The sequence below is a fragment of the Arachis hypogaea genome, chromosome 8 (genome assembly GCF_003086295.3).
Source record: "Arachis hypogaea cultivar Tifrunner chromosome 8, arahy.Tifrunner.gnm2.J5K5, whole genome shotgun sequence".
NCBI lineage: Eukaryota > Viridiplantae > Streptophyta > Magnoliopsida > Fabales > Fabaceae > Arachis > Arachis hypogaea.
Genome location: NC_092043.1, coordinates 34507090 through 34524268, shown reverse-complemented (window position 1 = coordinate 34524268; position 17179 = coordinate 34507090). Strand labels below are relative to the sequence as shown.

Here is a 17179-nt window from a genome sequence, read left to right as displayed (position 1 = left end):
CCCTATGTATATATATTGTATGCAGTAAGTTTAGTCTATTATTTTATTATATGTTTATATATTTATCGTGTTCTCTAAATTTTATGTTATAATATTAATTAACATGTTGAATGATTATTATATTTTATGATACTGATTATTTTTTTATTATTTAAATATTAATAAAATATATGTATTTTTATCCAATATATTTTAATTATATTCTAATATTCTTTATTTAAAAATTTTGAAAATACATTGATTTGATGCAATTGCACGGATCATCACACTAATAAAATAGAATACATGACAACATTTTACTTTTTTTTGGTTTACCCGATAGGTTAAGGACTAATCTGTTGCGAATCTGAGCTCCATTTAAGAAGCTGCCGTTGGCCAATGAGTTGCTGCATGCACAAAGTGGGATTTAAACTCCCGACATTTGCTTAAGCGGACGAGTTAGCTGACCATTCAACCAATCTAAGTTGGTTTGACAACATTTTATTTTACCAATAATTTTTTTTCTTTTGCTCATGAATCTTACAAAAGGTTTTTAACTGGCCATACACAAAAAATATATAAATATCTTCCTGAACTTTTCATTGGGCTGTGAGCCCATTACGGCCTGCAAAACAATAGGCCCATAAATTCTGTTGTGTGAGCGAGTGTATAGTGCAAGTGTATTAGAAAAAAGAACAACCCCCACAATCGTAGTTGAAGGCTTGGTTCAAATGGTATATCATATCCATGACAAAAAAAATGGTATATCATATCCCTCCCAAACAATCAAATGAATCAACTATAAATAAAAACACCCACAAACCAGGCTAAGGATTCGGTGGTTCCAGAACTTTTGGACTACTTAATGGTCCTATTAAAAAACATATTTTTAGAGTGTTTTTAACAATTGTTACATAGTTTTTGAATTAATTTTAATTATAAATTAACCCTATATATTTTATTTAATTATAAAAACTATTTTTTATTTTATAAATTATTATTTTATCAATTATCTATTATATTTATTAACAATCAAATACAAAAACAACAACCAATTATATCCTCCATTGATCCTAATAAAGCTTTTGGCCATTCCAATCGATTAAAATATTAAATTTGATCTCGTGACGTTCGTTCATGGCTTCCAAATCGTGTTTCCTTAAAATTCAATCGATTAGTTTATCAAAACAATCAATTGAATTGTAACTCAATCGATTGAATTACATTGTATCACAAAACAATCGATTGAAAGTTGTAAGGTAGAATGGTTTTCGCTTAAACCAATCGATTGCTTATACTTTCCAATCAAATGAATACCTAAAAACAATCGATTGTTTTTGTTACTCAATCGATTGAATTCACGAAAACAACATGGATTTGCCAAATACAATCGATTGGAAAGTGATGACATTGAAGTTTTAGCCAAATTCAATCGATTGGTAATGTAATCCAATCGATTGGAAGGTGATGAAATTGAATTTTTTGCCAACATTAAGTAATCCAAAAGTTCTGAGATTACCGAATCCTGAGCCCACAAACCATTCTTTTTAGTTTCCATCCTCTTCTTCAAGATTGTTTATATTTATATGTCTCTTTCAAGTTGTATTCGGATTCGAGTTCTAATTAAGATTGGATATTGTTTAAAAATTTATAGTATATATTCATGCAGTATGTGTAAGTATGTTGTGGGAATGTCTGATACATAAGTGTAATGTATAAGATTGAAAGTCTTCTAATTCACTTAACTAAAAAAATTTTGTTAAAAAAAACATGTAAAACAAAAATATTAGTAAAATAAAAAATAAAAATGATTATCGTTAAATTTATAACTTTTTCAGCAAAGAGCTTGACGACCATAATTCGATTTTTTTCTCATTCTGTGTTTGTTTCCCACTAAAATCACTGGATTTCCAAATAAATATTATGATTACCACGCTTTCTTCTTTTGATAACGGGCGGACACTACTTTTCGTTTCTACTTGTTCATCAGAAATTTTCCAAAAATAAATTCACATTTTTCCATTTCAGTTATTTACTCTGGTTTCAGCGTTTGATCACCAACCTGTTCGTTTTACATTTGATTCCTGAAAATATAGTCATTTGTGTATTTTTATTGGCTACGAAATTTGCAAGCGTCGTCATTTTGGTGAAAAATTAAATGCGAAAAAAAAGGCTACTGCTTACAATATGTGCCGTCATTCGAATTTCCTAGTCATTTTTCCAATGACTGTGTGGCGGCTATTTTAAGCTGCAAGCTTAGCGCATGAAATAATTGTATGGAGCATGGATGGTAAGTTATAATAATTGTTTAGGATTCTTCTTCTCAATACCATCGGCAATTTCGCGCACTCCGGGACTCCCGGCCCCATCCATGGTTTTAGTTCACAACGTAGCTCTTCATGCACAATAGTGATATGATATTAATTACGAAAAATACTAAAAAATTATCAAATTTTTTTAATTAATCATTAATATTTAAAAATATAAAATAAAATATATTTTTTAATTATTAAACTAAAAAAATTTAATTAATAATTAAATAATAACAAAAAAATAAATTATAATAATCTCCTATCATTTTTCATTAATTATTTTCACATATTTTTTGTCCTTTTTCTAATGCATTTTTTAGGGACTATAATATTGTTCGGTCCCCCGTTAACGCATGCACCAGCATTTTCACCACTGACCATTTCAGAGTAATTTCTTATCTGAAGAATACTCTTGATATTATCCTTTTCACTCTGTAACAATGGAATAAATTTAGTTATTTATTCGTATCCCCAGAAAAAGTAGACTTAAAGGAATCGTTATACTGTATTAAATTTTAATGGATTTTGGTTATAAGTATTTTTTTATCTAAGATATTTTTTAATCCGATACGAATTTAAATTTTATTTAAGAGACTAAACTTAGCTAATAAATTATTACATATACAAAACAAAATTTAAACTCCAATTTTTATTTAAACAGATAAATAAATTGATCACCCAATCAACTCAAATTAATTTAATTGACAAGTGTTTTTATTAATATTACTGTCTGTTCATACTTAAACTTAGCTTATTAAACATAAGTTCAATTCACATTTTTACTAACAGACAAATAACTTTTAAAATTAAGCACATAAAATCAGTCTAATTCATAATGTAAAAGAGACCACATGAATTGGGTTCAATATTATTAGACTTTCACTAACAAGACAAGCTATCTTTAAAATTGGGTCGTACAAAGTCGGCCTAATAATGTCGAACTCAATCCATGTAGCCTTTTCACATGGGTCGGACTAGCTTGGATACGGATCTCTATAATCTGTATTTGACTTAATTTGGAAAGCAAGCCAAGATGATAACCAACCCAATATATGGGGTAATTTTTTACTCTATAAAAGAATAACCATCTATAATCATTTAAGATGTGTGTAGTTTAAGTATTACTTTGTTATAAAGATTTTATTCTCATAGGAATCAAATATACTCAAGAAAAAGGTAAGAATTGAAATGATGGTATTTTGATTCTTTGTAATCAAACTTGCTTGAAAATAGCTTTTCAAACTTTGAACTAAATATGGACATATGATATTTCCATCTTAAAATTTTTAGGAATTATTTATAATTCCTCCAACCACACACACTCTTAAAGTCATCTCCAAAGAATGAATAGAGTCACATCTACAATCTATAAATACTTAAATATTCTATAAAATCTGCTTAAATTCTTACTGAGTTAGACGTCAAAATTTTTTGCAGGTATCGTATTCTTATCATTGTCTTAGAAAATAAATAAAAACTGTTATCCAATAGCATTTGGACCTCGTATCCAGGTCCATTTTCACTTTGGTTTCAAGTAACATCATAAACATTGATCGGTCACCTTAAATTCGATCTTTATTGTGTATTATGAGTCATAACTCGGCCTTATTTATTGTTCATTCTTTGCTTGTAACCGACACCTTCGTTACCAACTTAATGACTATCATTTCCATCTTAATTACCAAACGGTCATAACATGAATATCATTCATCAATTCTATGCCTATAAAAGGAACCTTCTATATCTAATCTCAAAAACAACACATAATGACACACACATGATAAGTTTTATTTCATATTTAACATTCTATAATCATAGAATTCTTATACCTCTTAAACACTTACTGACTTGACCGTTGGCGTGTCTTTTGCAGGTACCCACCCTCCGTGTTCTTATTGCCTAGATATACATTATTTGGAGGCGAAGAGACAAGTTCAATTTTCTCTAAGGCAAGTTATACCTCGAAAGTTCATCCACACAAGAACAATTGGCACCGTTTGTGGGAACGAGTAAAATAATTTCTACTCCCCTCAAGTTCATAAAACTTGAATTACATTCAAATTTTTTAACCAATTTCAACAATTTTGTTTAAGATTTTATTTAATACATTTTATCAAATTTTAATCTATCGTAATTTTTTATAAAGTATGTGCTTTATACATTTGAATTACTTCACTTTACATATCATAATATTTCACATATCATAATTGATCGATGAACCAATCCAAGAACAAACTCGGCCTTCAACCAATCCGAGAACAAACTCGACTTTCAACCAATTCGATAACAAATTCGACTTTCAATCAATCTAAGAAAAAAAACTCAATTTTTAATCAATTCGAATACAAACCCGCCTATCAATTTTGCTAACTTTTTTAAAGTTGCCTACTTATACAAATAAAATTATATATTTTATTCATATTTTTGTATTTATATTTTGTGTAATTAATACTTACTGATTTATATTAGTTATATTCAAACCTCAATATATATATGTTCTATACAATAATGACATATAACAACTATGTCAATTGAATTTTTATTTCATTATGTACTATATTCTTATTGCTTAATGATTTCATTTATACAATTAAATGACAGTAATGATGAGTTCAAATCTTAAAATCGGATTCCATAAAAGAATTAATTGTATATAACTATTATACTATTTACTTTATGCTATTAAATTTTATGTTACTATTTGTTTAATGCAAAAAGTTAAGCAAAAAGTAGTTACAAACATGCAAATTTGCTATTTTTGCACAAGAAATATACTTCATAGTTAATCAAAATTTATTATATCATTAAATGATTAATTATTTTATTACTTTATTAACAAATTCTATGAAATAAAGTTTAAATATTAACAAATAAAATTAAATAATTTACATTTGACATGTATAACATTTATATATATTGTTTTTTTCTCTACAATTATCAACTTTCAAGATATATTTTTCTACTTTGAACTCTTTTATTTTTACAATATAAATTATTCAATATATGTTGTTATTTTGTACATATTCATTTTCTCAATTTATCTTATTCATGTCATATGACCTTCACTATAAATTATAAATATTCAATAATTAATTGCTTTGAGCAAGAAATTCATCAGTAAGCTGTTGTGGGCCGAAAAAATTTCCAAGACATATTAACCATTATATCCTCGGATCATACAATCGATTCTATCAATGGATATCTATTTCTGAACTTTTCAGTTCACATACAATCAAATGCTAAAATTGTTCTTAAGTGGAAAAGTATCCCCACACAACTATTTTGATTGAATAACTCTTACCACTCAATTATTTTTTGAATAAGTGCCGACATAATAATCCGGCTAAGCTTGGGGGCTCACCATATCATTATTCACTTATCTTTTAATCGAGTTATGATTCATTTTATTTTGTAAGTTTAGCCTGGATCATATGATCAGCAGACAAAGATTCGGGGCTGTGATCTGTCACCTTTTAACTTGGTCTTTATTGTGTATTATGAGTCATAACTCGGCCTTAATTATTATTATTTTTTACTTGTAATCGACACCTTCGTTACCAATTTAATGACTATCAAAAACATTTGTGCTTAATTAGAGATATATACTAGTTAAATCAAACTTTTATTTGGATAATTTTTAACAAAACACATTATTGGATTAATGAATTAAAATTTAAGCAATACAGATTTCTAAATGTATATAAACAAGAGCTATTATAAATTTGTTTTATTTTTCCCCCAAAGCATTTTAGTTATGATTACTTTTTGAGATAATAGTTCTACTAATTATAAGACTTGGAATGATTGCATATTAATGTTCAATTTTGACAAAATTTAATATAAATGATCAATAAACTTGAATAGGTTATTGTAATTTTTTATTACCATAGATTCATGGAATAAACGTTGAGGATTATTGAGAATAAGCTTTCCATGTCATTGTCACCAATTTAGAACACTTCTCTACCGACGATGGGTTCCACCCACATGCTACATGATAATTTTAGCTGATACATAATCGGTTCAAATAGGAATATGATCAGCAAAACTATACAATTATAAAACTAGATGCCGCTTTTTGTTTTGTTTCGTTCATTGCATACTCATCATCTCATACCTCATATAGAAAACGAAGTTTCAATTGTTCTCTTCTTGTTTTTTAAGCTGACAGTGTTAGTATAATATGCGCAATTAGATATAGTTACACCATGTCATGCTTGACGTATTAAATTTTAATTTGATAATCATGTTACATTATACTATACGCCATATGGACTTCATGTTATGCATTTTATATCTTATAGGTTTAACCTAGTCCAGAATAAGAAAGGAAAATAACTACTCTTTGAACCTTGATTACTTTAATGGGGTATGTACAGCGTATTTGCTTTCGTAACGAAAGGAACCGAATTCGATTGGTGATGATATGTAATCGTGGAAGAATATGAATGCTCAATATATATAATCGGACCACTTTATCTTCAATATTTTTAATAATTATACATATAATGTTTTAACTGAATTTAAATTGTTTTTTGACAACAATTACATTATTAATAATTATAAAATTATATTTAATACATGTGTTTCCATAAATAAATTAATAGTTGAACCAATAGTTCAATAATATAATATTATTTAAATGATTAATGACTTTGATAAGAAAAATTTTAAAAATTAATTCTAACATAAATCAACTTAATTAATTTTTTTATTTTTAATTTTAAAATTCTAAAAAATAAAATAGTAAACAATTGTTTTATTTTTTATTTTATTAGCATATTTTTTAATTAGTTAATTATAATTCACTATATCCAAGTTAATTGTCTAACAAAATCTAATTGATAATTATAACTGAATTTACCGCCTATTAGGTGGAACTAGTGTGCTCCAAATTCCAACGCAGCCATGACGGAAATCACTCGGAAAGCTTGACTGCTTACGTGGCACAACATGACAGCCCCCTAGTTGGTTGGTTCCAACATCCAAACGTGCTGACGTCACGAATTACATGCAGTTTTATCTTGCCACGTGGCGGGCACCGTATCTGACATAGGATGACGTCATATGTTGCTCCTCCGTCAACGCTTCGGCGTGTGTCACTTGCACTGCACCTCACTAATGTTATTGCCGTTGGGGTTATGGCTCTCTTATGAACACAATTTTGTACTCTTCCTTTTAATTCACCAACAAAGTTAGATTTGTTAGTTAAAGTGCCAAAATTATATGCATCACAAAAAATTGTTAGATAGCAATGTAGCATAGGAGTTATCTATTGTCTCTACTTTTCAATTTGAAAACGATTTCCTTCTTAAAATAAAAAATTATTTAATTCTCATTAATATTATAACTTTTATCAATATATCAAATATGAACTTTATTACATTATTCAAAAATATATTTCAAGGTACTTTTCAATTTCAAATCAATCTTTTAATGTTGATATATCCACTATGAATTTATAAAATCTTACCCGAAAATTACACCACGTTTTATTTCAGCAAATTTTGACATTGAAAATGCTAGTTCTAGAACGCCAAAAAGATTAGCAGAAGAGCAAACGTTCGTTGATTGTACACCACAAAGCATGCATATAAATGCTATAGAAAAAAAAAAAAGAAAAAGAAAAACTAGAATATATGTGGGGAAGTGTAACTCCACCATGTGCATCATAAATAAGAAAATGACGTAGACAAATATCTGTTTGGCCCTCTGAGATTGGGCACCAAATGGATAGAATCATAGAATTGGAAAAATAATTTAAAAGAAAACTTATATTTTTATCCACTTTTGTTGTATTAAATAAAAAAATTAATTTTAATGTGTTCATTGTATAAAATATTTTATATAATTATACAATTATATTTATTTTTTATAATTATTTACATAATTAATATAAAAAATAATTATTTTTATTGTTATAATATTATATAATTAAATATGCATATAAAATTATTTTACATTACAACAATATATCAAAATTAAATTATTAAATAAAAAATAAAGAGTCGGAAAACAAGTTGGGCGCCGTCCAAATCAATTGTACACAAAACGCAAAGCTGTGGGAAGCGAGGGAGTGACACAATCCAAAACGTCAGCCACAACAAGTATGAAGTATATGACCAAATACCACCGCGTTAATTAATATTAAAATAAATAATTTATGCCTAATTTGGCCGTTGACGTAATAGTGAACCATGACCCTTTCAAAATCATGTTCATCATCACCCTTTACAATACCTCATATATAAATACCCTTGTAACCAAATTATTGAATTCCATAAAGCATAGCCATATAAGTACCATAAAACCATAACCATAACCAAAACCTACCCACTTCATAACCACATACATACACATTCATATCTGCTTGCTTCTTCTCATCATCACATTTAATTTGTGTACTCATCATCCAAATTTAAAGCCCATATTATCAATTTCGTCATGCATCAAGCAATTCCATACAGGTCATGGACTACCCACTTCACCCCACAGCCATTAAATATCATCCATTCCCAACCCATTGATAACAACAACAACAATAATAATACCCTCTCTTTTCTCTTCTCTCCCAAAAAGGATCTCGCTAGTAAAGATTCCGAGAAGATGGTTCATGACATGGTGTCAGAAAATGCGGTGATAGTATTCGGGAGGCGGGGATGCTGCATGAGTCATGTGGTGAAGCGCTTGCTTTTGGGGCTCGGCGTCAACCCGGCGGTTTACGAGGTGGAAGAGAAAGACGAAGAAGGCGTGGCAAGAGAACTCGAAGCAATCGGCGGCGGCGGCGATAACAACAAGGTTCAGTTTCCAGCTGTGTTTATAGGTGGAAAGTTGTTTGGAGGGTTGGATCGTATCATGGCCACTCATATTTCTGGTGAATTGGTTCCCATTCTCAAACAAGCTGGGGCCCTATGGCTATGATCATTGAGGCCTCATTCTCCATTAGTATTTTTTTCGCTGCTGCTTAATTTATTTCCCTACTTGTATTTTGCAAACTGTAATTGATTGAAATCATCACAACGTGAAGCTCTCAATTTGGTTATTTTGAAAACGTAAATTAACTCCGATGTATATATTGTTGTCATTTAACGAAGAAGAAGAAGAAGAAGAAGAAGAATTATATGATATAAAAGCTGCGTTAAATAGCTTACCCATTGCTAGCTATTTGCTACCGTATTATCCACGGTTATAGAATCAGATTTCAGAGACACACTAACATTATTCTTCGATTATGTTTTGATAAAATGATCTGTTAACAATAAAATTGGTATCCAAAAGATTTAAAGGCAACATCACTTTTGACAAATTTTAAAATTAATCAAAAAATTTTTTTGTCAATAATATATTTGCAAGTTTTTTTGTTCAATGCTTGGATCTCTTAAATACTAAATTGATAATTAACACCATTTAAATTTATCATATCATGAAATTACTAGTTCAAAAAATTTAAATTAGTAAGAGGAGCACAAATAATTATATAATTATATTTCTATAAGTTATCTCAAATGAGTATTTTTTTTAGTTAGTTTGTATTTTTTGTATAATTTTTTAAAATTTTTCTTATGCTATTTTTTTTGTTTAACAAAATTAAATTTTAGATTTTTCAATTATAAAAATTTTGATATCATGTCATGAAATTACTTTTTTAAAAAAATTAAATTGATAAAAAAAGACATATAAATAATTATATTTTTAATAAATAAAGAGAAAGATAAATACTTATTCATTAGTTATATATATATATATCCATAAATTAAATTAAATGAAAGTAAAAATTAAATTTCACAAATATTTGAGAATAAATTATATTATATAATAATATTTTTAATAAAAATAGTTAATAGTTAACCAATTTTAAAGATAGTAATTTAATTATTTATCAAATAATATAAAATAAAATTTAATTATTTTATAGTTTTATATTGAAGTTTAAAATATTATTTTAATATAATTTTTTAATATTATACAAATTTTATTGCATAATGATTAATTTAATAAATAAAAAATACTTATATTTTTGTATTAATATGTTTTATATTTATTTATTTAAAAAAAACTATGTTTTCATTTAAAGTATTGTGTATTAATATATATTTATTCATATATTAGAATATTTTGTATTTATTAGAGTTTATTAATATCCTTCTTTTATATTAACTTTTAATTTTTATTTAATAAAATCTGATGATTTATATAAATATAGTATATCTAATACGTATAGAATTATGGTGCTCATTTTAAACATATTCTTTTTCTTAATTTACCAAATATAAAAGGGAGAACTTACGCAAACACTTCGTTAAAAAATTTTACCAAATCAAATTCTAAATAATATATAAGTTGGTTTTCTCAATAATGTTATTCTTTCTAGCTACCATCATTATTTCAGTATCATTTTCATTAATTTTATATTTTACATTTTACTTATATATTCTTGTCTTAAAATTCTTGTTTCACTTATTTATTTTTCATTCAATTTTGATATATATCCGATGTAAAAAAAAACTATAACTTTAATATTTTAGGAGTTTTGTAGGGATTAATAACTGTTCGAAACAAAGATACACCACATTTTACTTTCAGACAATAGACATTAGACAAAAAATAAAAACAAAAAAAAATCAGTAAAACACTGATAATTAGGGTACAACGTACTCATGGACTTGGTGGCGCGTACCGTTGCGTTGCGTGCAGATTTTACTTAACTATGTGCGTCGCCGACAATGGAAAACCAAGGCATAGTTGTCAGATACTAATAAACAACAACTTTCTTCCGTATTCGTCCTTTATAAGAAATAATTTTTTTTTTTTTAAGTTATAATAAATAATTTTGATCCTTCCACATTTCATAGAATTTTTATATGAGCGTATTAATTGTATTTGTATAGAAATGGCCCCAAGTCCGTGTTTGTTTCTGGTCTATTTCCATCAGAGACATGAACACAGTAATATCTATTTATTATTTGATTATTAAGATATAATTTTTTAAAGACATATTTACACACAAATAGATATAATAGAGATATATTTAATATTTTTTAAAAAAATTGAGATACAAAAAAAATATAAACACTAATTTTTATGATAATTTTTTGTCTTTTTTTTATTTTTAAAATTAACCTTCTTAATTTTAATCTAATTCTTCTTTTTTCTTTTCTTTGGTCTTTATTCTCTTTATTGACTATTCTCTTCTACATTTTTTCTTCAACATTGCGAGCAGACCACTCCTTCCATCACCATAGCTTCTTTGTTACGTTGATAACAATTTAAAATTCCTGTTACTACTTTCTCTTCATTTTCTGCAATGCCACCAACTCCTTCTCCTCTCTATTCATACATGACAGCTTCAACTAAAAAGATTAGAATCCCATCGTGATAAAGCTTATGACCCATATTCCTCTCAGTATCTCTTCTCTTTTTATTCTTCTCTCAACTATTGGATGTATAAAATTTAGGTTTTTGGGTTTTCTATTTTTTATAAAGAAAAAAATTTTAAGATATTCTAGGTTTGCAAATTTTTATTAGAAAAAATATAATATGAATTTAAATTTTTAAGTTTTAAGAAAGAAAAGAATTGAAAGTTCTAGAGTACTGATTATACAATTTGATTTTTATAAGAAGAAAATATAAAACTTGCATATTGATGAGAAATAATATTAAATTTTCAATTAGATTTGATTATTGACATTTTTTGTTGGATTGATTGCTTTATGTTAAACAAGAAGAAGGAAGATAAAATTGGTTTGCTTCATATAATTTTTTGTTGCCGAAGAAGAAGAAAAAAAAAAAAAAAGAAGAGGGACAAAACTGATTTTTTATGCAAAGAGTATTTATGTTTCTTAATCAATGTCTTTTCAATTAAACAAATCTAATATTAAACTGTCCTTTTATATCTATGTCTATATATATATATATATATATATATATATATATATATATATATATATATATATATTTGTATGTCTCTGTCTCAAAATTTTGAGACACTAATCAAACGGAGCTTAAAGTCAAGGGATGAAATAGGGGTGTCAAAAATTTTCAAAAAGTGGGAATCTCCATGGAAATCGTTTTGAATGGGGCTCTAATGGTTTGAAATTTTTTTCATGGGAATAGAGATGGGAGCGAATTTTTTCTAAGACAAGCGCGGGAACTCGAGCGGGAATCCCTGTCCCATTCCCGATAATTTTCCAAATTTTTTAACTTACTTAATAATCCTTACTTTATTTCTAATATAGGGGTTTTTTTTAGTAATTTTACTCGTTGAAAAACCCTAATCTTATTGTTCAAGATTTTATTTTATGGATTATGATTTACTATGTTATATTTCTGGACTTATAATTTTGGATAAGATATGTTTGTGTATTTGTAATAATATTTTGTAGTTTGTTTTTGATTTTTTTTATATTTTTATTATAATTTCTATATGAATGTTAAATATAGGGAGATGGAGAATGGGGTCCTGCGGAGAACGAGGATGGGGACAATTATTGGGAAACGGAACGGGAACGGGGATTAATTCTGGAGGCGGAGACGGGGAGCAGGGAGGCATCCCCTGCCCCTGTCCCGCCCCGCCCCATTGACATCCCTAAATTGAATGTCATACCCGTGACATACGCAGGGAAAAGAAAAACAGTTGTATCAACTATATCAAGTTAGAACTTAGAAGCTTAGTTAATATATAATTTAAGGTAAAAACTTAGACGCTGTTAATTTCATATAAAGTTAATAACTCAGAGTCCTTAAATAATTTAATAGGGTTGACTAAATTATCATTTGACAACTTTCAGTTATTAACTTCACAGAAAGTTAACTGCACGTAGTCTCCACCATAATTTAAATAAAAACTGGATAAACTACCAAAAAATACACCCAAATTATTTTGTTGTTGGCAAAAATATACCTAAATTTTAATTATCAACAAAAATATCCTGAAAAATTTAAAATTTTGACAAAAATGCACAAATGTTAACTGCTCTGTTCAAGATTAACGAAAAAGAGTGAGGTAGCAAACAAAAATTTCTTGCATAGACAATGGCATGCTGACATGCCAAACTTATAAAATTGAAAACCCTAACATAGAACTCTAATTTTCAAATTGGAATTTCATCAGAAAGATGCGTGGTTCTTCCATAGGTAGAGGCAGAATGAATCAAAGGACGTTGTCAATGATAGAAAATACGTGCGATGAATATAGTAGCAAGTCATACGACAGAACATGTTTCTGCTCTCTTCATCTTGTTATACTGAAGTCGAATACTAGGACCAACTTAGCAGGAAGATGGTTCTTTCGATGCCTATGTGAAAGGTGAGTATGAATTTATTATTGGGTAATTTAGTAATATTTTTGGGTTTTTCATGATTCTTCTCCTCGTTATTCTTTATTATTGTTACACAGCAGAACAAGAATATGCACTATAAATATTTTCAGTGGATTGATGAATTGTAAGAGGAATACATTGATGGAGAGAATTGTTCTGGAAATAGCAGGTCATGGGACTTGCAGATAAAAATTTCAAAGGCTAAAAGCAAGGGAAGGTTAGGATATTCTTTAGAATGTGATGAGCTAGTGTTGCAGATGTTGCATATTCTAAAGAAAGAATCGAAGGAGAAGTTGAAGAGAGTTGAAATACTTTTGTTGATGATAGCCGTTGGGATGGGAATTCGGATAATTATCAACTTGGTTTCTCTGTTAAAGTAAATGCTGTATACCAAGTTTCGTTTAAGAGTTGAAGAATTGAAATAGTACAATTATAGATTTAGAGTCAAATTCACATGTTGTATGGTTAGCAGTGTTTTAGAGTTTTTAGTATATGTTATGTGGTTGAAGAAATTAATACAATTTCAAAACTTGAATGAGAATATGCGGCATAATTATTATTGAAAGTGCACTAATATAAATTATAATATAATTAGATAAATAACCTGTTCAATAATATCATTAACAAATTCAAGAAAATAACCTGTTCTATATCATTAACATCAATAAAATAAACTATTTTAATCCATCGGAATAAATATTACACCAAATATGTACAAATTCATGTTATAAGAGTTTCTAATCTCTTAATAACTAATCTTGTATTTTAATAAAAAAACAACTGCTACTTGCTAAATACTTCTTTCAACCTGAACAACATGTCTAAAATATCCTAAGTTTCCAATAAACACAAAAGCAACTCCTAAAGATACCAAAACATCATATGTTCAAAATAAATACAAAAAAGATAATAGTGGTCATAACTTCTGATTTTTTTATTAGCTGTGAAGATGTTGGTTCAGAAGCAAAATTCCTAACAAATTCAAGTGTTGACATAAAATTCATTAACCTTGTAGTTGTGGCTTGGCTTGCTGCACTCATTGTTTCTTGAAAAACTACAGGTGGCCTTTTGATTTATGAACTATCAATAACTCCTTGGTCATTGACATTGAGCCTGACATATGGAGCGCTAAATGGTGCATTTAGCCTAACTACAACACCCATTGTACTTGAAAGTACAACATTCAATGAACCAGTTCTAATAAGTGTATGTGCACATCTTCCTCTTGTTGGAGCATATCTCAAAAAAGCTGCTACAGGCTTTACTGTAGCATTTTTTTGTCCTAGCAGCACATGTCCCTCTCCCCATATTTCTTGGTGCATCAACCTTTGTACCCGTAGTAGTATTTGAGACAGATTTTTTTTTGAAGGAGCTAATGGCCTATCAGATTTGGATGGTGGTGATGGTGAAACTGTTGAATTTGATGATGCTATTGTATCATTATTTTCATTTGGTTCTACATTTTGAGGCTGCTGGACAAAGTCAACAAATCAGCTTTAGTGAGTATCTCTACCAACATGTAAGGTGTAGAAAAAATAGTACTTTTTGTGTTTTTTGCTTAACTCTTGCTCAAATTGAATGTGTAGGTGACTCTGTACCTCCATAGTTTCTTTCCAAAATATTTCTTTCTCTCTATCTGATTGTTGATCAGTTTCTCCTACTTTTGCTGCACTGCTTGGCTATTCAATTTGGGCTTTCTTTTTCTCCTCACATGTTTTTGAATTATGGCCTTCCTACAAGTATAATTTACAACAGACAACAATATCCATGGGTTTAGCAAAAATCATATATGAGCTAAGATGTATACAACATTACAATTACCTTATTGCCCCACTTGCAAGTGGTTTGGCCATACTTCCTCCTTATGTTGTACTGGTTGCCACTGTAACGCTCGGACTCATCACATTTTCATCTCTTAGTTAGTCTACCTATGGGTCTTTTGTATGGTGGAAGAAGCACTGGATACCCCTCATGTTGTTTCCAATATTCTTCACTTGGAATGGAGTTGATGTGAAATTGGTATGCCCGGTTATAGGATTCTATAAGCAGCCAGTGATGCACATAATCTTCTGGTCTTTAATTCTTTTTCTGGATTGCAATAACTCCATGGAAGCAAGGGAATCCAGTTAATTGTTACTTTCTACAGCTACAAGTTCTCTCTCATAAATATTGACACTAACTCTGCTTCCAGATCTCTTAACCTCAAAATTATTATGATAATCATCTCCAACCCATTGTGCCTCCCAATAATTACCTTCTTTTTTCACTTTCTCTAACCTACTCAGTTGGATAGGAGCTAGTTTTCCTGTGTATGTGAGAAGATCATCCTTGTGCAATGTGATCACCCTCATGATATAATATCTCATATCTTCTAGTATAGTCAGGATACTTTTACCTCTCATACCAACTATTGTTACGTTAAAGGACTCACAATTGTTGTTAGTGACGTTGTCTACCTTGCACCGATCAGAGAATTCGGACCTTGACCGTGATGATTGCTCAAACTTATTCAAATAATCTGATGCTGCTGGATTGATCCTCCTCATCTTTGTCATTGCACTGTTGATTCTTGATTAGTCAATGCCCTTACAAATTGCCATATTGTGTCTTTCATTCCTTATCCTTCCATCGCTTAGTCAAATTCCTCCACATGTACATTGTGCAGAGCCTATGAGGAGTATCGGGCATCACTTGCTTTAGGGCTGGCATGAATCCCTGAACCAAGTCAACAACATAACTAAGCATTAATAAATTAAGATGCAGTAAAATTAATTTAAATAAGACACTATCATCCACTATTAAAAATAATAATATTACTTAATTCATTACTTTTTGCTGGTCGGACATGAAATTTCAGCCGAACTCGTTATGATCAGCTAGGTCTTCATGAAGATTCTCCAAAAACCATTTTCAATCATCCTGTCTTGGCATCAGCTACTCCGTACGCTATTGGAAACAAATGATTATTTGCGTCTTGACCTACCGCAGTTAACAATTGCCCCCCAAAACATCCCTTCAGAAAGGGTCCATCAAGACATAGAAAAGGCCTACAACCTGCCTTAAATCCCTTCTTCCAAGCTGCCAAGTATATGTATAGTCTCCTAAATTTAGGTAACCCTTCTAGTTGTGGATATGTGCTCATTTGGAATGTTGAACTGGGATTTGCTTTGAGTAACTCCCCCAAATTTGCATGCAGCGCAGCTTAGAATATTGCTCCTTTTCCATCCCTTCAATGGTATCCTTAGCCTTCTCTATGGCCCGATACATCATTCGCTTTCCAACCACTATGTCATATTCAAGTCGAAACCACTCTTGTGCCTCTCTTTGTAACAGATGTGGAGAAAGTTTAATCTTGTTTACTAACTATAAAGCAACCCACTTATATATTATTGATCTACTCTTGTTACTCCTTGGACAATTATGTTCATCAATTAGAGTTTTGATTTGAAAACTCTTTGAAAAATTTCTCTATGCATAATACACCTCCCATGAAAATTCATTGTCATAGAAAATTACTCTGTACCTCAGTGGCTCTATTATAAAAAAAAAAGATTTTCCTGTCCATCTTAA

General features: G+C 29.2%; 1 protein-coding gene and 1 long non-coding RNA gene across 2 annotated transcripts; both read left to right on the top strand.

Moving 5' to 3' along the window:
- Nucleotides 1–8554: 8554 nt before the first annotated feature.
- LOC112707165 (glutaredoxin-C9) lies at nucleotides 8555–9348 on the top strand. Its single transcript, XM_025758787.3, has one exon. It carries the CDS (start codon nucleotides 8736–8738, stop codon nucleotides 9210–9212), a length of 477 nt encoding a protein of 158 aa, XP_025614572.1. The 5' UTR covers nucleotides 8555–8735; the 3' UTR covers nucleotides 9213–9348.
- Nucleotides 9349–13190: 3842 nt separating this feature from the next.
- LOC140174602 (uncharacterized) lies at nucleotides 13191–14174 on the top strand. Its single transcript, XR_011864337.1, has 2 exons — nucleotides 13191–13596; nucleotides 13690–14174. It is a non-coding gene; the product is annotated as an uncharacterized lncRNA (long non-coding RNA).
- Nucleotides 14175–17179: the final 3005 nt, after the last annotated feature.

Coding starts and splice junctions, on each gene's coding strand:
- LOC112707165 (XM_025758787.3), top strand. CDS start 8,736: ATGCATCAAGCAATTCCATACAGGTCATGGACTACCCACTTCACCCCA.